At 36.3% G+C, this 24,191-nt stretch overlaps 1 protein-coding gene across 1 annotated transcript in view; it reads left to right on the top strand.

The window, feature by feature from the left end:
- Positions 1–9,331, top strand: part of MAML2 (mastermind like transcriptional coactivator 2) — a 334,343-nt gene extending 325,012 nt beyond the window's left edge. The window contains 6 exon segments of the mRNA XM_079101919.1: positions 5,003–5,066; positions 5,069–5,113; positions 5,446–6,093; positions 6,096–6,140; positions 6,143–6,175; positions 6,178–9,331. Of these exon segments, the coding sequence (XP_078958045.1) occupies positions 5,003–5,066; positions 5,069–5,113; positions 5,446–6,093; positions 6,096–6,140; positions 6,143–6,175; positions 6,178–6,458 (1,116 nt within the window). The 3' untranslated portion in view covers positions 6,459–9,331.
- Positions 9,332–24,191: the final 14,860 nt, after the last annotated feature.

Below are 24,191 nucleotides of genomic sequence, written 5' to 3'. Positions count from 1 at the left end.
CTCCTAAAACAGAGGCGCATCTACAATAGTTTTATTCTCTTCCTTCAAACTATTTGACCAAATGAAATAAGAAAGGGACATATTATACATCTCCAGGATAACAAAATTAAGGTAGAAAGAAAAGAGAAAAATAAGGGCTGGGTCTATAACTCAGCAGTAGAGTACTTGCTTAAAGTATGTGAGGCAATAGGATCAATCACTAGCACTGAAAAAAAAAGAGAAAAATTAAATCAAATAACTTTATACTCACGGAGCTTTATAGTAAGAGTCAGAAATGCAGGGTGTTATAATACTATAATTATTCAGTAAATATTAATTTAAGTGAAGGTACAACCATAAAGAAGAAAGAGCCCCCTCTCTGCTCCCAGAATAACCTATAGCCCATTGGGATGTCAGGTAAATAGGCCATTGGAATTCCTGGATCAAATCTATGCTGTGAAAACTACTAGAAATGATTTCTTAGAGGAAGTTATGTCTACTGAAGATCTGAAGTTTCAGTGGGAGAAGGGAGGAGGACTAGGGAGTTGTTCCAGCCCAAAAAACAGCATGTTCAAAGACAAAGACAATAAAAGATAGCACATAATACATTGTATAGAACATGCATAAGTGTATGGATATGATGGGCAAGTAATCTAGAGATCAGAGACCACAGGACAGAGCTTGATAAACCAGAATTTACATTGTGTGAAAACAATGGAGAGGATTTTAAGGACTTAAAACAAGAAGTACTAGGTTCAGATTTGCATTATAGCAAAGGTATAGACATAGGAAGAGAAAATATAATGGAGAGGAAGATTAAATTCAGCCTGAAAAAAATTGAAGATAATTTCCCAGAGAAGGTAAAATTTGACTTTGACTTTGAAAGACTATAGCATTCTGCCATAGAGAGTAGGTGGGGTCTACCATTCCAGGTGAAGGGTGACCCAAAGACAAAAAGGTACTGCCTGGTTATATATTTGTTGTTAGATTAGGACTTCATTATGAAGAATGTACTGTATAAATAAAAGTATAAATAATAATATTACAATCACATAAGTTTTTTAAAGAATGATAAATGGAATAAGTTGGGAATCCAGAACATATTGGGAGAAATAGTGAGAAATAAATGTATTTGGTGATGAATAAGATGTAGTAAGAAATAAATTTACAGGTTACCTTGAGTACTACCCTAATGTATAAGGCACAGGAGAGTCACTGACTGGATCACAAAGTGATTCAACTGGTTTCTTCTACAAATTATAGTTTTGAAAACGCCAGTCTTTCCCATCTGTTCCCTCCTCTTCCTCCTTTTCTTTTATCCTTATAAACTAAAGAGCTTCAAAACAAAGGCAGAAGAGAAAATCTTCTGTCTAAAATTGAGTTGCCTGGGTACGATTTATTATTCCCATCAGTACTACTAATCTGATGACATGCAGAGGTTGAATTTCTGGATTTTCAGCTCTGACTCAAGACAAGAAAGTGGTAGCACACACATTCCATGAGGGTCTGGGTCTGGCCCTGGCCTCTCACCAAGCCCCTGTTGAGTCACACTGGGACAGGTGCAAAGGGCAGTGGCATAAGCTGTGGGAGATGCATGAGAATGAGGCTGCACTTTTTGTGATTTTTATAACCATTCACTTTTCGCTTTGTGTGAACACCATTGAGGGTGCCTGTGCTTTTTAGCATATCCAGGAAGAAACAGTCTTTGATACCACTTTACATTAGCATATGCTTTGTAGTCCTTTGCAGTCAGTTGGCAAGACTAGATAGACACCTAAATTGAGACATTTTCTCATGAAAGTCTGTTACTCTCTATTCTCCCATCAATGAAGCACAAAGAAATGAGTAGCTCCTATTACAATGAACTTCGTCATTACTGACACGTATTGTACACCTACTGTGTGCCAGATACCATGCTGAGTTTTTCCCAAATTAAAGGATTATCCTTAGTGTGAGGGGGGGGGTCCCATAATTATCCACATCTCACATTTTTATAGATGGGGAAACTAAAGCAAGACAGATATGTATATATATATATATATATATATATATATATATATAAATGATTATATCTTAGGGTTTTGGGTAAAAGAAAGTCAGTTGTCATGAGAAATTAACTGAAAAACTATATTTCTATTAGTAACTTCAGAGATGGCCTGTGAGTTTACACTTGCATAGGATGGGTCTGTCATTCTCTTGCAAAAATGTAGCTGTCTCCATTCAGCATTAAAGTCTAGGCTTCACTACTCTCTGTACGAAGCAATGGATGGCAATTCTAGGTAATTTCTGTGAGCAAGGCCCATTAGATCTACCTCATTTGTGGAAAGTGGTTTCCAAGTGAAAACTGAAAACTCAAGTTTCAGAGAGGTTTATGTTAACGCTTTTAACAACAACTGAGCCCTTGGAGAGAGTAAAAGAAACGTCAATAATTAGCTTAAAGATACATAAACCTACATCCAGGTTTGAAACCTAGTCTATTATGAGAAATCAAGGGCATGATTCCCTCTCTCATACACATACATGCATGCCCACATGCACATACATCCTCTCATCTTTAATATAAATAGCAGAAAACACCTAAATCTCTAAGAAAGCTGCTTTTTGGAAAATAAAAAAATTCAGAGAGCCCCATGCTTGGCTTAAAATTCAAAAACTGTCAGTTTACACAATAGTTTACAACAGGGATCATTGCACATCACCACATTTGGGTTCATGGAATATCTCAAGCTGTTTTTTAAACATTTAGGTTTTGGGCAAAACCAAAAGAGTTTCACCAACCACTTTTTCCCTTAATTTGTAAACCCATGCTTAAATAAAATGTAATCCATATGTTTCTGATTCATTTACACTTAGCTCATCAGATTTGTGTTTTATATGAGTTACTTGATGTCCAAAAAAACTCTGTCTTTCAAGTTTCTTTCTTAGAAAACAAGAAATGAGTTGATTTGTTGTCGTCTTAAGGACCTTCCCCCCACTTTATAGCAGACCTTTTCTACTCAGAAGGTTTGGAATTTGATGGGAAACTGAGAAACACATGGTTGAAGTGAGTTCTAAGTTAGGCAGAGCACATTTGGCTTCCACTTAATTGACTCATCTATTACAAGGTTGTTGTTGTTTTTTCTATTTATTGACTTTTCTATAATTATACTGTTCTGTTTCTACCTATGCCATTTATTTTACCTTTGAAAAATGGAGGTTGCTTTGGAGTACATACAAAATTGCCATGAAGCAATTCCAAAAGTTTCCTGATCCATGCTAAGAAAGAAAAAAAGCAGCCCTTGAGGTCCCAAACTAAAATGACATTCAGAGCCAACTCATTTTGTTCTCTGTTGAACATAAACAATCTTACAAAATATCAACCTCAGACAGTTACTCTGATACCATGATAAAGTGAGACAAAATAAGGCTACTTCATAATTTTGTCTAAAACAGACACAAAGAAGATCATTGTGTAACCCACAAAATACCACACATCCCCTTCCCTTACTAAATAACTACTTCTTTACTCAGTCATACAGTCAATGTCACTTTCTGACACTTTCCAATATAGAAAAAAAATAAAATTTCCTCTGAGGCTTTCCCTAAATCACCCAAAGTACAAATCCTATGGTGGGTTCTTTCCAACATGTACTCCTACTGAGACACCCTATGGTTTCTCCAGGATGTGTGTTTTTTTCTTGCTGCAATGAGTAACAAATCCAACAGGTATATTCCTGGTGGTCTTTGAAGGCAATTGACAATATAAAAGAATGTCAAGAAATATCCTCTCTTTACCTCCTGTGTTAGTCAGCTTTGAGTCACTGTCACTCAAATACCTGACAAGAAGACCTTAGAGAAGGAAAAGTTTATTTTGGCTCAGGTTCCAGAGGCTTAGTTGATGGTTGGCTGAGTCCGTTGCTCTGGGCCCCAAAGTGAGGCAGAACATTTTTGCAGAAGGGGTGTGGCAAAGAGTGCTGCTCACTTCTTGGCAGCCAGGAAGCACAGAGGGGATGGGCTGGAGGGAAGGGGCTACAGGGAAAGTGAACCCATTCCAGGGCACCTCCCTAGTGACCCACCTCCTACACCCATGCCCCTACTGCCTACAGTTACCACTGGGTCAGTTCATTCAAACTAGGATGGACTGATTAGATTACAGTTCTCATTGCCATTTTACATTGAATATCACTGCATTAACAGAGGAGCTTTGGGGGGGACACCTCAGTGTAAACCATAACATGTCCCAAACTCACCTATTCCAAAGATCTAAAGGAGTCTTGGTTCCAGAAAAGAAGAAAAGCCTGTAGCCTGGCAACATTCTATGCTGTTAGAATGAGACCACTGAGAACCAGAGTATCAAGGGGACCCTTGTATTATGTGGCAGGAAAAAGTCTTAAGTTTTAGCCTCTCTTCTATACTATGTAACTGTGGGTAAGTTACTTGGCCTAATAAAGCTTCCATTTCCTTTTTTTCTTTTTTTTTTTTTTTAGTGAGAATAATCATACTAACCTTGGAGAATTAATTATGAGGGTTCAAAAAAAAAAGGCCTCTAGTACCTATACCAGTACCTGATAGGTTATCTCCTGATATTTCTTTTCTTGTCTAGGGTTACCTGATTTGGCAAATAAAAATACAGAATGCCAGGGTTTTCAATATTTTATCTGACACCCTACTCTTAGACTTTCCAAAACTCTGTCTATCTGAGTCAATATAGATACCAAAGCGTATCAGGCATGCTACAACATAAAACGAGAACTGCTGTCCTCAAAACTTTAGTTCTTATGAAATCTAATGCAAAATAATGGAAATGAGAGTAGTACTAGACACAAAACATATGTTGACTGTTATGGAGAAAAAATGACATTTCATGCAGGAAGTTTATTGAAATTGAAAAGATTTGTTTCAGAATGAGCACTACTAATAAGGCCATATTTGTAAACCAGACTGCAAAATTGTTCTTATATTCTTACTTTTTTCAATAGCACAAAAATTTCATAAGTGAAAAAGTGATGATACAAATTAATATGTTTTCATTTGTGTTTTCAAGGAGAAAATTGCTCCACAAGATCAGATAAACCGACATTTGACAAGACCACCCCCAGATTACAAAGACCAAGAAGAAATGTTGGCAATCTCCAACCAGCTGCTCAGTACTCTGGTAAGTGTTTTTAAAAACTAGTCAAAATCATAGCTGTGAAAAGAAGAAAACTTCAGTTTTCACTGTCTCCTCCTTTCCCCTATCTATGAGATAGAGCCACTCTATTTCAGTGCTCTTTCTGTAATGTGTAAACTCTGAACCAAGGAGTGACTCAGGGTGATGTTCCTCCCCAAAGATGTCTTATTCCTTTTACATAATAGTCTAATGATTATTTCTCTTAAATTTTTCTTGCACCTAAAATCAGTTTCAGAGGTGGTAAGGTCTTGCAAATTGCTATAAAGAAGGAGATAATCTCCTGATATGAGTGGATCTAATTCTTTTCTCTTTCTTAGGTGGCTCATCCACAGTGAATCTGAACTCTAACCAGGCTTTGACAAACCCAGTTTCAACACACACCATTTTAACTCCCAATTCCAGCCTCATGTCTACTGCCCATGGGACAAGAATGCCGTCATTATCTACAGCAGTTCAGAACATCGGGATGTATGGAAATCTGTCTTGTAATCAGCCTGGCACATACAGTGTCACTTCAGGAATGAATCAAATGACCCAACAGAGAAATCCCAATCAACTCATAGCAAATCAAAACAACCCTCTTATGCCACGGTCATCTACCTTAGGGCCAAATAACAATAACAATGTGGCCACTTTTGGAGCTGGATCTGTTAGCAATTCCCAACAATTGAGACCAAATTTAACCCACAATATTGCAAACATGCCAACCCAGAGAACATCCAACGTAATGATCACATCCAGCACAGCAGCACCAAACTGGGCTTCTCCAGAAGCAACAACCAAACAGCAGGAAGCTCTGAAGTCTACAGGAGTCCGCTTCCCGACAGGTACCCCTGCAAACTATACCCCAAACCAGTCACTGCAGCAGGCAGTGGGCAGCCAGCAATTCTCCCAGAGGGCAGTGGCTCCTCCTAACCAGTTAACACCAGCAGTGCAAATGAGACCCATGAACCAAATGAACCAAGCACTAATGGGCAAACCATGGGTGCACTCAGGGGTCTGAATCTCAGGCCAATCAGCTAAGCACACAGATTTTGTCTAACTTGAACAGTCAGGGACAGGGTTAAGTCAGTCAAGGACAGGCTTAAGCCAGCCACCATCCCTGACGCCCAACACTTTTCCTTCATCCAACCAAAGTTCCAGGGCTTTTCAAGGAACTGACCATAGTAGTGACTTGGCTTTTGACTTCCTCGGACAACAGACTGATAACATGGGTCCTGCCCTAAACAGTGATGCTGATTTCATAGATTCATTATTGAAGACAGAGCCCGGCAATGATGACTGGATGAAAGACATCAATCTTGATGAGATCTTGGGAAACAACTCCTGAAGGAGAAAGGGCAGACAAACTTGAAGCACGAAAACGCAGAATTTTACAAGGATGCTGTAAAGGCCAAACTTTTGACTTCCACATGGATTACGTGAAGATATTGTGTCTTAAAAACAGAAAGTAGAGAGTAATTGTAGTGATGAACATTTTGGTCCAAATTCTTTTTTAAAATCTGAAACCTGAAAGTAAAACATTGGGATCTTTTTTCCCTGTCTGAATTCTAGGACATGTTATCCAATTTATCCACATAGAACTGTGATGTTAATGTGTAATTAATTGTGTAAAATAGACCTCCCAAGCTCCTTTTCTCCCTGAAAGAAAAGTAATAGAACTTGTAGCTGTTTAAACCCTGTGTCATGAGGAGGTACTAGTTCCAAGCAACAAGCAACAGATTCCTTAATTTGCTCTAATAGATATGTGTGGTTTAATTTTTCCACTGTCTTTTCATTTAATTTTCCTAAATCTTGCAGGATAGGTTGAAATGTTATAGAGTTATGGAGTAACTGAATGGTGTCCTAAGTGAGGGAAACCCAGAGCCTAGAAAACATTCAGCTAATGACAGAATTTCTTTTCTAGATTTGTCCCTCACTTTTGCAATTGTCCCACATAATCTATACTTCAGTGGGATGTTGTGTCTAGTAATGAAATAGGAATGAAGGGCTGTACAACCCGATGTTGGCTTCCACACCATTTGAATCCATTCCCTACCAAGTTTTAGATACAGCTAAGATTCGTCCTGATCATACGGTGCACACTTGTCTGTATCAGATTTCATTTTTAAAAAATCAACACTGGACCTTTCCATAAAGGAGATTTCTTTGACCAGAAACAACCTGATGTATTATTTATTATGATTAATGCCCATTGGTTTGTTCCCAAGGTGAATAAAATTGAGTCTTGTCTTCCATACTTATTTTGATGACTAGAGAATGGTTTGTAAGAAAAGGAAGTTGGAGATAAAAACAACTGAGATTAGAAAGTATCCAGTTTTGATTGGAGGTAACAGAAACAGGAGTAGCTGGTATGAGTGGGTACATATCTACTTCACAGAGTTTGGAGGAAAGCATAATTGAAAGAGAAAACATTATTTTGATTGGGGGAATAGCTGAATAGGATATAGTACATTAGTGGTGGCCTATTCATTCTGCCCCTGATGTGATAATTCTTTGCCACATGCTGCATAGGCCTTTCATATCTAGGTTTTATCCCTCAGGGCTGAGTACTATATCAAACAAAGATTTTATTGAGTAATTTGATCTCAGTACCCATACACAGATGAGCTACAAAGTGAGGAAGACGTGCAGATTTGGGATGGATGAAAAATATCCTCATTACAGAGGAGCAAAGTTTTTGCCAGCCTTTTAGTTATACACTAATATGTTCAAATATCAAATGTACTTTAATTAAAGTCATTTAAAAACCAAGTCTTTAAATATCTGTTCAAAATGAACACATTTTTTTAAATGGGTCCTGCCATATTGCCCAGACTGGCCTTGAACTTGTGATCCTCCTTTCTCAGTCCTCCAAGTAGCTGGGATTACAGGTGTGCACCACCATGCCTGGCATTGAAAGAATACATTTTCAGAGTTCTGCAAAGCCCTCTCCTAGTCTTTAAAAATGTCTAGAGGCACTCTCCTTTCTTTATACAATACCAACATCACTGGCCCAGATATTTTCTGTGCTAATTTGTAAATATAAATAAATGATTTGTTTTGTAAACTTTTGTAAAGAATATTTTGGTAGAAATACTTAAAACATATACTTTGGGTTATATTTATACATATGTGAAATAAATATACTATCGAAAGGTTATATTTTATACAAAAAGTAAATTGTTACCTTTTGTATGCTAATATACAAAGTTTTGTACAATAATATGGTTTATTTTTAGCGCTACACTTAAACCATAGGTGGTCAAGTGGGAACCTTTGAAAACTATCAAGAGGCTTGTTAGACAAATTTATATTCTGAAACCTTAATAAGAAAGCATTCCAGGTTTCAATCCTTTTTTTCTGCTCCCAAATTCTTTATTAAACCCATAGTTCTTGCGTCTTATTTGATTATTCTGCTGTGCACATTGTATTTGTCCTTGTTGCATGTGGTCTACTGTGTGTTTTCTCATTTTATAAAACAGTGTTTCTCCATGCAAAAAGAAAGGAAAAATAATGTACATATGAACACTTTTATTTCATTGCTCCTCCATGTTTCTGTATATATCTGCCAGCACTTCCCAGTTACACTCCGTGATTCAGTTTATTTTTACCCTAACATAAATAGTATGTTTGTAGTAGCTATCAAATTTAAGAGATAAAGCAATCAGAATGTTTGGATTTTCTTCTATCTTAATGTGAATTTCATAATTAATGTCTATTTATTCAGCTATTCATTAAAATACAGGATTCTTTGGAAAAAAAAAAACGGTGTAATCTACAGTTTCTGTTTGTTGGCAGCATATTACCAAAGAGATGTGATTTTCCTGAAAGCTGAGATAATGACAATTTGATAGACATATTTAGTGAGAACCTTAGGATTTACAACTTAAGAACTGTTGGAATACAATCTTCCATTTATAGAAATACCAGACTACTTAATTGTTGGCATTGTTTATCATCTTGACATATTATACAAGTAGTAAAAGTAATTTTTCTTCCTTTTTTGAAGTTCAAAGACCAGAAAGCAATTTAAGCAAATAATTCATTCTTGGTTTTGTGTTAAGCCCTGAAGATAAATAACTCTGTTCTAAGTGAACGCACTAATATTACCTGCATTACTGTAACTTAATCAATAACTGTAAAGATTTCTACTTGTAAAGCAAATATTTTGTATTGTATGTAATTCCATGTGTAAAAAATAGTTTAAAAAATTCAAAGGTGGTTTTGGTATAAGAAGTCATACTTTCCAGTCACCAATGGTATTGTTACCACATCCCAGAAAGTTCTAAGAACTATAAATAGTAACAGATACTTACAAATTTATTCTGTAGGAAGCTTCTAGTACTAGCTAAATGCTGACTCATATCATTTCAATGTTCTTTAATTCACTTAGAAAGTTTGTATTAAAATTTATATGCACGGCACCTACAATATATTGCCTAATTCTCAGGCACTGTGGGCATTTGTCTGACTTGCTTTGTGGCATTTGGTCAGACTGGGCTGAGGGAACATAGGGCCCAATAACCAAAGCCTGCCTGAGCACCTTTACTCAGCCCTTCTTGAGAAGCAAGGAGGTTGAGAGAAAGCTAGGCCTCTAGGAAAAGAAGAACCTTTCTGAATTCTCTTGCCCCACTGTTGTATATGTTGCTAGGGTTCCATTGTCCCTTTCCCCTCTGCCAAAATTATGTATGCAATTCTCTGTTTTACTAGCATTATTAATGGAATAACAATAAAATTGATATTTTATATACTTCTTGTTCCAAAGAACTTGAAAGATTGGACAGAAAACACAAAGCCAACACCAACAAAGGTAAGAAATATACACACACGTTAAGAGAAAGAATTATGTAATTCCAAAATTATCTGTGAAACCCAATATGTAGCCAGGAAAAGGATTTGAGAGAGGAAGTGGGGAGAATAAAAGTGGGTGAAAAGAGAGAAGAGCTCAAACTCTTCCTACACTATGGTTGCGAAAGGCAATTAAAATTTTTAGTTATTTTATACACAATTTGTATTTTAGATTTCTTTTTTTAATTATTTATTTATTTTTTACAGACTGCATTTTGATTCATTGTACACAAATGGGGTACATAATTTCATTTCTATGGTTGTACACGATGCAGATTCATACCATTCGTGTAATCATACATGTACATAGGGTAATGATGTCTGTCTCATTCCACCGTTTTTCATACCCCTCTCCATCTCATTTCCTTCTACATACTCTAAAGTTCCTCCATTCTTCTTTCACTCCCTACCCTCCACTCCCATTATATATCATCCTCCACTTATCAGGGAAAACATTCGGCCTTTGGTTTTTTGGGGATTGGCTTATTTCACTTAGCATGATATTCTCCAATTCCATCCATTTCTTTGCAAATGCCATAATATTATTCTTCTTTATGGCTGAATAATATTCTGTTGTGTATATATACTACTGTTTCTTTATCCATTCATCTGTTGAAGGGCATCTAGGTTGGTTCCACAATCTAGCTTTTGTGAATTGAGCTGCTTAAAACATTGATGTGGCTGTGGTACTGTAGTACGCTAATTTTAAGTCCTTTGGGTATAAACCAAGGAGTGGATCAAGGACTTAGGAATTAGACCAGAGACCCTGCACCAAATAAAAGACAAAGTAGGTCTGAAACTTCATCGGCTTAGAATCACACTTCCTTAACAAGACTCCCAAAGCACAAGAAATCAAAGCAAGACTCAATAAATGGGATGGACTCACACTAAAAAGCTTTTTCTCAGCAAAGGATACAATCAATAATGTGGAAAGAGAGCCCACAGAGTGGGAGAAAATCTTTTCCACATGTACTTCAGATAGAGCACTTATCTCCAAAATTTATAAAGAACTTACAAAATTTTACACCAAAAATACAAAGAATCCAATCAATAAATGGGCCAAGGAACTGGACAGACACTTTACAGAAGAAGACATATAGGCGATTAATATATATACATGAAAAAGTGTTCAACATCTCTAGTGATTACAGAAATGCAAATCAAAACAACTCTAAGATTTCATCTTACTCCAATTAGAATGGTTATTATCAAGAACACAAACAATAATAGATATTGGTGTGGATATGGGGAAAAAGGCACACTTTTACATTGCTGGTAGAGTTGCAAATTGGTGCAATCACTCTGGAAAACATTGTGGAGGATTCTCAGAAAACTTGGGATGGACCCACCTTTTGACTCAGTTATCCCACTCTATTTTATATTTCTGTAACTGTTTCTTTCATCCCCAAAAGTAGGTTTGGGGCTGAACTACCTACATTGCTTTCAAACTCTAGAACTCTGTGATTTTTTTTTCCAAAATTAAGTTTGAAAATTAACTAAAAAGACTCAACAGCATCCTTTCTCAAAATAAAAAAGTCATTAGTCCCTCAATATTTCAAAAACTTCCAGGTTGTTGGTGAACTTTATTTAACAAAACAGCCATCTTCTTTAAGTTAAAACTATAAACAAGATTTATAAGTGGCCAGAACTGGACTCTCAAAAAATAGAAAGGTAGTATGGCTTTAGATACCTGCTGCCTAAAATCTAACCCTGATGATCAACAAGTGGGACGTATATTAAATGCTCATTTTCCTGTGATATCACAGAATCTCATAAAGAAAATATTTGCCTACTAGTGAGAAGGAAACTATAACTCAAAGTAGTCAATAAACTCTATTGTGCATATGTGAATGAACTTTTGTGAGATGTAAATACCCATGTAACATCTTCCTAAGCTCTTCCAATAGGCAAAGTGCATACTGTGCCCTAGAATCTACTTCATTGGCAGCAATAGTGTACCTAAAACCCTGTACCATGATAACTGGGAAATACATTCATAATTTTTTTAAAACCAAATATTGTTGTCCCTGACTTTATTAATAGAGGGCTTTTGTTTATTTACATAAACAGTATTTTAAATTCCCTTTTACCAAATTTAAGTGCTCTTTAGCTCCAGCATGTGCGTGAGTATATACAGATGCTTTTTATAATTGTTAGGATTCTTTTGGCAAAAGTAAAGAAGGAAGGAAGGGATAAAGAATAATATGTAAATGACTGCTTAAATATATAGAAGCTTCTTATAGGGTTCTTTCAGCAAAAAGAGGGAGGGGGAAAGAAAGCACATCCCAAATAGGCTCTGAGAAAGGTATTTACTGGCTAACACCACTACTACTCCTTGGAGCTGGTTCTGGGTTTAGGCATAGCTGACTCCAGCAGCTCAACAATGCCGTCCCACCAGGGGTCCTTTTTTGTCTCCCATCTTTACTTCTCTATGTCTTGGCACAGGCATGTCCTCTCACAGTGGCAAAGTAGTGGCTAGAAGCTCCAGATCTACATCCTTACAATTCCAAGTCCAGCATAAACAAGCAAGAATGCTTCCCTTTCAGAAGATCTATCTTTGCCTCTCGCTGACTTTGATCAATGTATGTCCCTTCAGTGAACATTCACACTTGTCAGGCCTGTCAATGCCTATCCCTATAGGTAGAGGTAGTGTTACTACTGACCAAACCATCTGGACCGAGGGTGGGAAAGAGATGATTTCACAAAGAAAAATCAACTACAATTGTCAGGAGAAAAATAGGCATAAAACAAAATAAAAAATTGTCTTCTGGCTTCCCTGTTTCCATACACACTGTTTTCCCCACATCTTCAATTTCAAAATCTAATAATCCAGACATATCCGCCTCCTCCCCTAACAGAGACAATTCAAACCTTGTCTGTTTATTGGACCAACTTCCTAGTCTTTCACAAGTTGGTGAGATAAACTCTTTTCCATCAGACTAACATGGACTGGCAACCTCAGCCCAAAATATGTTAAATACCTCCACATATGCAATGAACAGAGTTAAGAATTGAGAACGAGATAACAGTAATAATGAGTTCTCTTTGGAAGAGAAACTATCATGTTGTGTTAGCCTGCTTTTTGTCACTATAACCAAAATACCTGACAAAAGCAACTTGGAGGAGGCAAAGTTTATTTTCACTCAGATTTCAGAGATTTAGTCCATGGTGGGCCAACTCCATCACTCTGGGCCCAAGGTGAGGCAGAACATCATGGCAGAAGGACATAGTGGAAGAGTGCTGCTCCATTCATGGCAACCCGGAAGCAGAGAGAGGGGAAGGAGGGGCAGGGAACATGCACCCTTCAAGGGCATCCTTCTAGTGACCCCCCTCCTCCAGTTAGGCCCCATCTGCCTACAGTTACCACCCAGGTAGTCCATTCAAACTAGGATGGACCCTTTAGGTTTCGGTTCTCATAATCTAATCATTTCACCTCTGAATATTCTTTCATTAACAAAGGAGCTTTGGGGGAACATCTCATATCAAACCATAACACATGTATAGACCACATCCTTCCTAACAAGTAAAGACAATTCAATGACTGGAGGAGAGTCATTTAAAATGCCCCTCTTTCCTCAGGATGCACACCAGTTACATTTTCCAGTGGGAATAATTTCCCTCTTCCTCAGGGAGGATATTATATTACATGCTTGGAAGTGGCCAGAGAATCAGACAGTTCAAGTCCCAGTCATATCTCCTACTAGATTTCCCATCTCTCTCAGTGCACAGTAACTTTAAGGCAGAGAATCCAATTTTTTGAAAAGAATAAACTGATTTCTAATCAAGGAAACAAAAACTACTTGAAATAGTCCAAAGTTCAGAGAGACTTTAATGCAAGGAATTGGTTACACAGGTGATGTAATTGAAGAGCAAAATGGGAGTCTGAGGTCTTCAGGCAGACTGGATGACCCTCCAGAAGCCATTACAGCTTCCAGGATGAAAAGACAAACAGACAAGGGGCCAGGATCACTAAGCAGATGCTGCAGTGTTCGCTGGCCTGTCTGGTAGGAGTTGGATTCAGTGGGAAATTCAGCTACTAATGCAGAGGTTACTAATGACAGAGGGAGGAGAAGAAACACCCCCACCTAGTCTTCTTCCACTCTCCAGTAAATGTTTTCATTTGCTGAACTCAGCTGGAATATAGTCTGGAGGAGTACATTGTAAATTAGAGCAAAAAGGAGGTAAGGAATAACTTGCTAATAAACAGGACCATATCTAGCATAGCAAACCTGAAGATTACTGAACTCTCAGCTTTCTTGAATTGCAGACCTAGAACAAAAAGCAGCTTTCTTAGCAAAGACTAATTTTTCTCCTTTTCTTTTTTCAGATGTATTAACAATATAAATTTTTCTATCATTATAAAATGGTATCAATTAGGAACATATTCTGTTGCAAGTATATGAAACCCCAACTAATGGTGATTTAAATAGAGAAAGGATTTTTAAAATATTTTATTGACTCTAAGAAACTTATGTTTTTCATATGTAAAATTAGGTCATCATTTACAATTGATGTGAAGAAAAGGTATATAATTATTTAGTATCCGCACTGTTTTTCATTCTTAGTGGTAGGTAGAATAATGGTGTGTCTTACAATCAATAGCATCTTGATTTGATGAAATACAGTATTTGTCTGAAGCAACAGGGATTCTACATGGGCAGTCTCAGGATGGAACAGTGGTCTAATAATGCTGTCAGGTACCCAGGCTATTTTCACCTTTCATCTCTGTCAGGATGCATAGATGCCTTCTTCCTTATTCTTGTCGTTTTCTGGTGACAACACAATTACCTTTGCCTCATGTCTATGTTCCAAGCTACAAAATGGAAAACATATGAAAGGGAAAACATATGGAAAGCAAAATATACTGCTACCAAAAGTCTTTACTTTTCATTTGGGAAAGCCATCCAACTCAGAGACTTAAGTAAATATACCCCTTTAGTCATAACCATGTTATGGCCTTTTAGATCCTCAGGCAATCTGAGTGTCAAATACTTAGAGTTACAGTTTCCACAGTAGAAAGAGACTGGCAAGGGAGCAGATGTTTACAAATGGCAATACGTAAAAGTACAAAAACAATCACAGTTATGATGAACATACATTTGAGATATTGATTATCTCTGAAAGAATTTAGAGAAATGTGACTGGGAAAGTATACATGGAAACCCTAATTGAAATTACATCATGTTATTTTCTAAGTTGGATGAAGCTAAGATTCTTTTCATATATATATATGTATATTTTAGTATATTATTAGGAATGAAAAGAAAGTTAAGTCAAATTACTTGCAATTATCACTAATGGCATTCTGCTGTAAATGAACAAATGAATAGTGATCAATATGGATTTACAGTATGCAGATGAGATACTCTGAAAAACTCTCCTAGCTGAAATAATTAAATGCTAGATTTAATTTTAAAATTTACTACAAAGCTACAGAAATAAGGACCATGTAGCATAAGTATAAACATATAGACCAATGGGTAGAACTAAAAGTCCAAAACTAAACCCTCATGATTTTTTCAATTGGTTATTGATAGAGTGCCAAGGCAATTCAAGGGAGCAAAGCAATATTTTTAGGTATCTTTTTTTTTTTTTTTTTTTTTTGCGGTGCTGGGGATTGAACCCAGGGCCTTGTGCTTGCAAGGCAAGCACTCTACCAACTGAGCTATCTCCCCAGCCCAATATTAAAAAAAAAAAAAAAGTTTAAGGGACAACTAGATTTCCACATGCAAAAGAATGAAATTGGAACTCTACCTTACACCATATACAAAAGTTGAATCAAATGCCTGGAGTGGGAATGTACACCTATTATCCCAGCTAGTAGGAAGGCTGAGGCCAGTAGGATTGCAAGTTTGAGGCCATTCCCAGCAACTTAGCAAGACACTGTTTTAAAATAAATATACAAAAAGGACTGGAGGTGTAGCTCAGTGGCTAAGCACCCCTGGGTTCAATTCCCAGAACAAAAAAAGAAGAAGGAAGAGGAAGAAAAGGAGATGCAGAAAGAGAAAACCCATAGAATGTGAGAAAATATTTCCAAATCATATATCTGATAAAGTAAATATATCTGATCATATCATCTATCTGATATGATCTGACATGTAAAATATCTAAATAAACTTACATCTTAACAACAACAATGAAAGATGATCCAATTTTAAAATGGGCCAAGTATTTGAGTAGGTTTTTCACCAAAAAAGATAAACAATGAAAAGATACTCAATATTAATAGTCACTCAGGAAATAAATATTAAAAACACAATGAGGTACTACTTTATATCCATTAGCATAGCTATAATCAAAAAGACAATAGCAATTGTGTGCAAAATGTGGACAAATCGAAACCCTCATACACTTTTGGTGGAAAGGCAAAATGGTGTAATCACTTTGGAAAAGGGTCTAGTAGTTCCTCAAAATCTTAAACATAGAGTTACCATATAAACTAGCAATTCTATTCTAAAATATATGCCCAAGAAAAATTTAAACATATACACTAAAATCTTGTATATAAATGTTCATAGCAGCAATATTCATACTTGCCAAAAGTGGAGACAATCTAGTGCTCATCAACTGATGAGTAGATAAACAAAATATGGTTTATTCTTATAGAGGACTATCATTTGGCAATAAAAAGTAATGAAATACTGATTCATGCTATAACATGGAAAGATGTCATAAATTGTAATCAGTGAAAGTACACAATCACAAAGCACCACATGCCATATGATTGCATTTATAGGAAATGTCCAGAATATGCAAATTTATAGAGGAAAGAAAATAAATCAGTAATTGCATAGGGCTGGAGGACAGGGTAGAGAATGATTGCTAATGGTTGTTTCTTTTGGTGGGGTGAAGAAAATGTCCTAAAATTTTATAATTTTATAGCAGTAATGGTTGCACAATTCTGAAAATACCGGAAAAAAAAAAAACCAAAAAAAAAAAAAACACTGAATTGTACACTTCAAAGGGGTAAATTTTATGGTTTATGGTATATTTTAGTAAAGTTGTTTTAAAAAGCAAAAAAAAAAAAAAAAAAAAAAAGGCATTTGAAAAATAGACCACTAGGTTTTCACCAAAGTAACATAAAAGTTGAACTCAGAAATGAAGTAAAATCAAGAATTCCTGGATATAAGCAAGTGGCAATGATAGCATTTCCCTGACTTTTTTGATTGAACTCTAAAGACCTTGAACTTGTATTTTGGCAATTGCAGAGGGTACATAGGACAGGATATACAGGCTACAACTTGTCCAAGATGAGCATTATGATAAAAAGATTCACTATGGAAAGTTGGTACTTTCATAATTGAAAGAAAGAAAGAAAGAAAGAAAGAAAGAAAGAAAGAAAGAAAGAAAGAAAGAAAGAAAGAAAGAAAGAAAGAAAAGAAAGAAAGTTGGTACTCTAGATTTCAAGCACAGGGGAAAGGTGAAAATGAAATAAACCCTGCAAGTATCACAAGGGGATAATATTCTCCCTTGAAAGCACGTAATTACAAGACACAATTCTATGAGTTTGAATATGCATTCACAAAATTTATGTGTCAAAGGAAAACTAGGTGCAGAATTTAATTTGAAACATGTCCTCAGGAAATAGAAACAAATATGAATCCTCTTAGGAGACTTCAAAAAAAGTTCCTAAAATATTTGAAGAAAGTCAACATCAGATCCATTATAAAACATCACAAAACACATATGCAAACAAAGCATCATGAATGAACACCAATGTAACAAACAGACCGCAGAGGAGTCACAAAAGCTTCAAATATTGGAACTAATATGTATGAAAATCTATGTTTAATATATTTAAAGACATAATGTAGGAACTTGAGATATGAGAATGAATTGAATATTGCCCTTAGTGAATAAGAATATTCTTTAAAGCATAAGATATATGAATATTCATTCCTTTTACACATAGAATATTAATGAAAACAGATAACACGATAGGTCATAAAATAGTCTCAGTAAATTCCAAATGATCAATATTATACTGACATCATTTTCCTTTCATGATTCACTTGTTAGAAACAAATTTGAAAATGATAATGTGGAAGCCTCATTCACTTGAAAAAAAATCTGGACAATTCATGAATCAATATAAGGTCAAAATATAGAAAATCTTATAATTAAACTATAATACAATATGTAAGCATCTTAAGTAGCTGTGGAGAGAAATCTATTTCCTAATTGCTTTAATTAGAAACAAAAGCCCAAGATAAACATTAAAATCCAACTCAAGGAATAAAAAGAAGCATGTAGGATAATACCAAATAAAGTAAGAGAAATAATGATAAGAAAATTTTAATTAATAAAAAATAAAGGCAAAGAAACAAATATAAAATAAAGATTAGTTATGTCAAAATTGATTCTTTAAAACATTCATAAAATTGACAAAATACTGGAAAGACTAATCAGTGATCAAAGAAAGACTGATCTCTTCTCAATGAGTAGAGAAAAATTATCAGGAATGAAAAAGGAACATAAATATTGAAAATACAGGGATTAAACAGATAATAATTAAACAGACAACAAATTTTGAAAATTTAGAAGTAATGGATGAATTACTACATAATACAGCATGCCAAAACTGATGTAAAAAAAGCAAAGAAACTGGATAACCTGATAAGTATTAAATTAATCGGAATAGTTGTTCAAAATCTTGCCACAAGAAAAGAGCAGAACAACACAACTTAGCAGAAGGATATCACCAAAAGCCAAGAAATAATTAAGGTTAGAATTTTTCCAGATAAATAAAAAAGAAGTGCAAACTCACTTTTTAAAGTGAGCATAACCTTGGCACCAACAACACAAGGCTGGCACATGATAGAAAATTTAAAAACTAGCCACATTCATAAACATTGTTTCAAAATCCTAAAGCAAATTTTAGCCAATGCAATCCAGTAGTATAAAATGATATAACTAAGTTGATTTGCTCCCAGGAGTACAAAGATGAATTTAAAAATTGATAGGAACAAAACAAGGATGTTCATTATTATTACTCCTACTCGGTTTTCTATTGGAAGTCCTAATTACACTAAAGCAACGAAAAGAAATAAAACACATAAAAATTGCACAGGAAGAAACAAAGCAATCGTTATTTGACTAATCATAAATGGATATGATTACTTAGTTAGAAAAACCCAAAGAATCTAACAAGCTTTCTAAAGAGCAAACTGACACACAAAAGCAATTTCTGTATATCACCAATTATAACAAAGAATAAATAAAAAAAACATATCATTCAGGCTGGGTTTGTAGCTCAGTGATAAAGCACCTGCCTAGCATGTATGAGGCACTGGGTTCAATCCTCAGCACCACATAAAAATAAATAAATAAAATAAAGGTATCGTATTCATCTACAACCAAAAAATATTTTTTAAAATTATGTTATTCATAATAAATCAAAATCTGAAATATGTATGTATGTATCTAGCCCTACATACATAAAATTATCAAATTCTAATGAAAACAGTTTAAAAGACTTGGTCACCCCATTAAAAGAAGAATCCAAGATCCAACCAAAAAAGATCTACAATTGGTAGAAAAGGATGGAAATGATGTATGTCAGTCATTGACCTCAGAACCAACTACAGCAGCAGGGATGGTACTTAATTCACATATGATAAACCTTTTATTTTTTCCGTTTTCCTTTCATTCTTTCCTGCACTATAAACCTTAGAAAACTGGTGACAAGATAGAGTGAATCTAGTATGAGCCTTGAGTGGATTTGAGTGGTAAAAGGTTCACTGTAGCAGATCCTAAGAGGGTTGCACCTATATCCCTCAACCTCTCCTGAATATCTCCTGTCCAAGACAGGTGCTTCCTACATAACTCTGTCTAGAGGCATCTTCCTGAGCAGCAAATTCAGAACAAGCCTTAAGTAGGAGGCACTTGATGTTCCCAGACATACCCTTCAGTCAATTTAGGACAGAAGTTGGATAAATAACCCTAGTTCCTCCCTCAATAGTAGCAAGTCTCCTGTGTTTCACACTCTTTCAGGGTACTCAGCAAGAATGAGCCCCAGTTGCTCATTGTAGTAACCTGCTCAAAACACTTTTTATGGGTTTTTCTTATTTTCATAATTCACTTCCTCACTCCTTCACAGGGCTTCCCAGTATCATGTTCCAAATAAACCCCTTATATCCAAATCTATGATTTATGATTCACTTTGAAGAGAATTAAGCTAAAATATCCAAATGATGTCAAGTATAACAGGTAAATGGAGCTATTATTATACAACGGAATACTGTGCTATAGTAAAGGGGTATGATCTATTCACATCAACATAATACTAAGTGAAAGAAGCAAGTCACCGAAAAATGCCTACAGGCTATCCCTTTCATGTAAAGTATACTTAAAGGCAAAACTAAACAAATAACTATTTAAGTGTATATACAAGATAGAAAAAAACCTGTAAAGAAAAGCAAGAGAATGACTATTATAATTGGCTTAATGGTTTCCTCTGGGGTACAGAACAAAAAGAGCTTTTGAGAAGTAGGTCAAGATGACTGTCACGTACAACGAAAAGGAACAAATTTTTTAAAAGTTCATTAATTCAAATATTTAAAAAATATGATGGCTGGTCATCTCCCAAGGGTCAACCAAGTTGAACAGTTACTCAGGCACTGAGTGACCTTCACAAAAACTAAGGAAATCAAGACTATAGGGCCTGCTTTTGGTATAACAAAATGAAAAAAAAAAAAAACATATTGAAGAAGGGGGATACAAAATGTTACCGGCATCACCCCTATCCCAACACCCAACAGCCCAGCCTCTGTCTTGGAGGAAAGAGAGAGAATTAAGTCTAGGCCTTAGATTTAAAACTCAATATGAGGACTATTTTTAGTGAAAACCAGTGCTGGGTAAAGCCCCATGACTACTGCTACCCTATAAATGCTTGCACAGTCCAGCCTTGAAATGGAACTTGGCACACCTGTTCTTCCTCCCAAGACTGTGCAGGTGCCTTCAGCTGTGCAACTCAGGTGTGACACAACTTAGCACGGATCTTGGTAACACTGCCTTACACCAGGTGGCTGACTGCTTCCACCAGCCCTGCTTCAACCTCAGGGAGCAGAGTTGCTGGAAAAACTCCACCTACTGGGGAGAGAGGCTTACAAGCTAGCACAGAGCTTTGTCTTGGAGCCTACTGCCCAAAATGCCACAGTGAGACCCAGCACCTGATAGAAACCCCACAAGCAGGCCAGAACTCCCACAGAGGCTGTAAACCAGCCTTGGTATTAGCAGAGACTTACGTGCCGGTGAGTTACACTCAAGTTTCCACCTATACCACTTCCAGCCTTGGAGTGGGCCTGGGAAAGACCTGAACTCCTACCAAGACTGTGTAGGCCACTGCAGCTGTGAGACTCAGGTGTGATTCTTTTTAGTATCAGCATTGGTGGCCAACAGATTGTCACTTCCACTTGTCCCCCACCTTTGGGGAGAACAGCAATTGCCAAGCAAGTGACCACATACAGAACTCTAGTACTGCCCCAGTACCAGGAAAAGACATGTGCCTTAGTGGGATGTACCTGTTTGTCAGCCAATATCACCATCAGCTATGGCATGAGCCTTGGAACACCTGTAAGAGTGTGCATACACTTGCTGCTGTGAGAATCAGAGACAATCAGTTTAGCATCAGCCTAGCAGGCAAAGGGATTGATTTCACAAACAGTATCTCAACCTTGGTTCGTAGAGCATGATGTAAGACCCCATTTTTTTGTAAGCAGGACAGGGTAGCAAGCACAACACTTTGTTCTGGAATTTAGTGCTGGGCTGATGAAACCTAACACTGAACAGATCCTAATTGTCCCCATCCCCCAGGCCTCCCTCTGGAGGAATAACTCCAGGATCAGGGGAGTACATGTAGGCCCATTCTATCAGATTTTCATTCCAGCTAGCATCACCTGTGGTTGGTTGCACTAGTCTTGAGCCACAGCACATAGATTATGAGCCTTGGTCCTATCAGTGTCATATGCTTGGTGGGTTGTGGCCTCAGGGTATGATACAGTTTGAGTATATTAGTGGCCATAGATGCAACAAATGAGCCTGCAACTGGTCTATCCATAGTGATTCTGCCAAGATCCAAGCAGAATCCTGTAGCACCTGACAGTAGGTCAGTAACTGTGAAAAGGTTTGTGGAGACAGATTACTCTTTCTGTATTCTCTTTGTTCTTTCTGAACAACACACCAACATTGTATTGGAGACAACTCTGGGCTTGGATTTCCTTCTACTACTGAAATAGTGTCAAGAGACCACCAATAGACTCCTAGTAAATCTGGACCTGGGTGACACTGAGTGTTAAAATAGAGGAAACGAACATAGCTCAGAGAAAATAAGCAGCAGTCTACTTAGAATTTTGAGAAAGACAGGCACAAAGCCAGATTAGGATGACAGGAATAAATACCTAATCCTCAATTCCCAGAGAACATCACATACCAACAAGCATCAAGAGATTTCAGAAAACCATGACCCCCATCTCATACTTAAAATAGGAGCCAGAAATTGACAAGGTGGTTCTTCAGTATGAAAGAACTCTCAGAGAGAATTTAAAACAGCTATTTTAAGAAAACTCAATGAGCATGAAGAATACATGGAATAATGTTTCAATACACTAAAAGAGAAACTTAAAGCAATGGAAGCAATTTTTAAAAATCAAACATTCTCGAGCTGAAAAATACGCTAGCAAAATTAAAAATGCAATAGCAGAATAGATCAAACAGAAGAAAGAATTGGTAAGCATAAAAGGAGGCTACTTAAAAAACACAGTTGGAAAATAAAAATAATGAATTATGAAGAGGAATGAATAAAATTTAAGGAAACATTGAGACAATCTTAAAAGAGCAAATATTTTGGATATTTGGGTTCAAGAAGGACTTGATATAGGAATAGGGATAGGTATATGAAATGTGCTCAAAGAAATAATACGTGAAACTGCTCAAACCTAGAGAAGACAACAAATACCCAAGTACAGAAAGATCAAAAGTCACTGGTCATATTTAATTCAACCAAGTATACCCTAAGCAATCTTATAATCAAAGTCTCAAAGATGAGAGATAAAGAGAAAATTCTCAAGACTGCAAGAGAAAGGAAATAACACACAGGTGTATCCCACTTTGCCTGCCAGCATTTTAAAACTACACTGAGATTCCATCTTACTCCAGTCAGAATGGCAGTTATCAAGAATACAAGCAACAATAAATGTTGGTAAGGGTGTGGGGGGAAAGTATACTCATCCACTACTAGTGGGACTGCAAATCAGTGCAACTACTCTGGAGCTCAGTATGGAGATTCCTCAGAATTTGGAATGGAACAACCAGTTGACCCAGTTATCCCACTCCTCAGTATACACAAAGGACTTAAAATCAGCATACCACAGTGATGCAGTCACATTGATGTTTATAGCAGCTCAATTCACAATAGCTAAGCTGTAGAACCAACCTAGGAACCCTTCAACAGATGAATGGATTTAAAAAACATGTGATATATATACACAATGAAATAATCCTCAGCCATAGAAAAGAATTACTTTTTTACTTTTGCTGGTAAATGGATAGAACTGGAGACTATCATGCTAAGAGAAATAAGTCAATCCCCAAAACACAAAGGTTGGATGTTCTCTCTGATTTGTGTATGCTAACACACAACCAGAGAGTGGGAGACATAGAAGTTCTTTGGATTAGAAAAGGAAGGGAGAAAGATGGAAACAGGAAAGACGGTAGAATGAATCAGACATAACTCTCCTATGTTCATATAGGAATGAGTACACCACCAGTGAAATTGAACATCATGTCCAACCAAGAATGGGATCCCAATTAGAATAAGTTACAATCCATGCATGTATAATATGTCAAAATACACTCTACTACCATGTATATCTAAAAAGAACAAATAAAGACTTTTTTTTAAATACAAAATTTTAAAACTTAGGAAGAAGCCAGATGTTGGCATGAACATTACAACTGGTACCACAGAAGCACAAAGAATCATTGGAGACTATTATGAACAACTAACTATATGCCAATATATTTGATAATGTAAAAGAGGTGCAAAAATTTCTAGATACATATACCTTACCAACACTGAATCATGAAGAAACAGAAAACTTGAACAGACCAATAGCAACTAACAAGGTTGAATTGGTAATAAAATCCTACCACTAGAGAAAAGCATAGGATCAGGTGACTTCATTGCTGAATTCTATCAAACATTTGTAGAAAAATTAATGTCTCTTACACTTAA

This window comes from Sciurus vulgaris (genome assembly GCF_902686455.1).
Source record: "Sciurus vulgaris genome assembly, chromosome: 11".
NCBI classification, from domain to species: Eukaryota; Metazoa; Chordata; class Mammalia; order Rodentia; family Sciuridae; genus Sciurus; species Sciurus vulgaris.
This window is presented reverse-complemented; position numbering and strand designations above follow the sequence as displayed.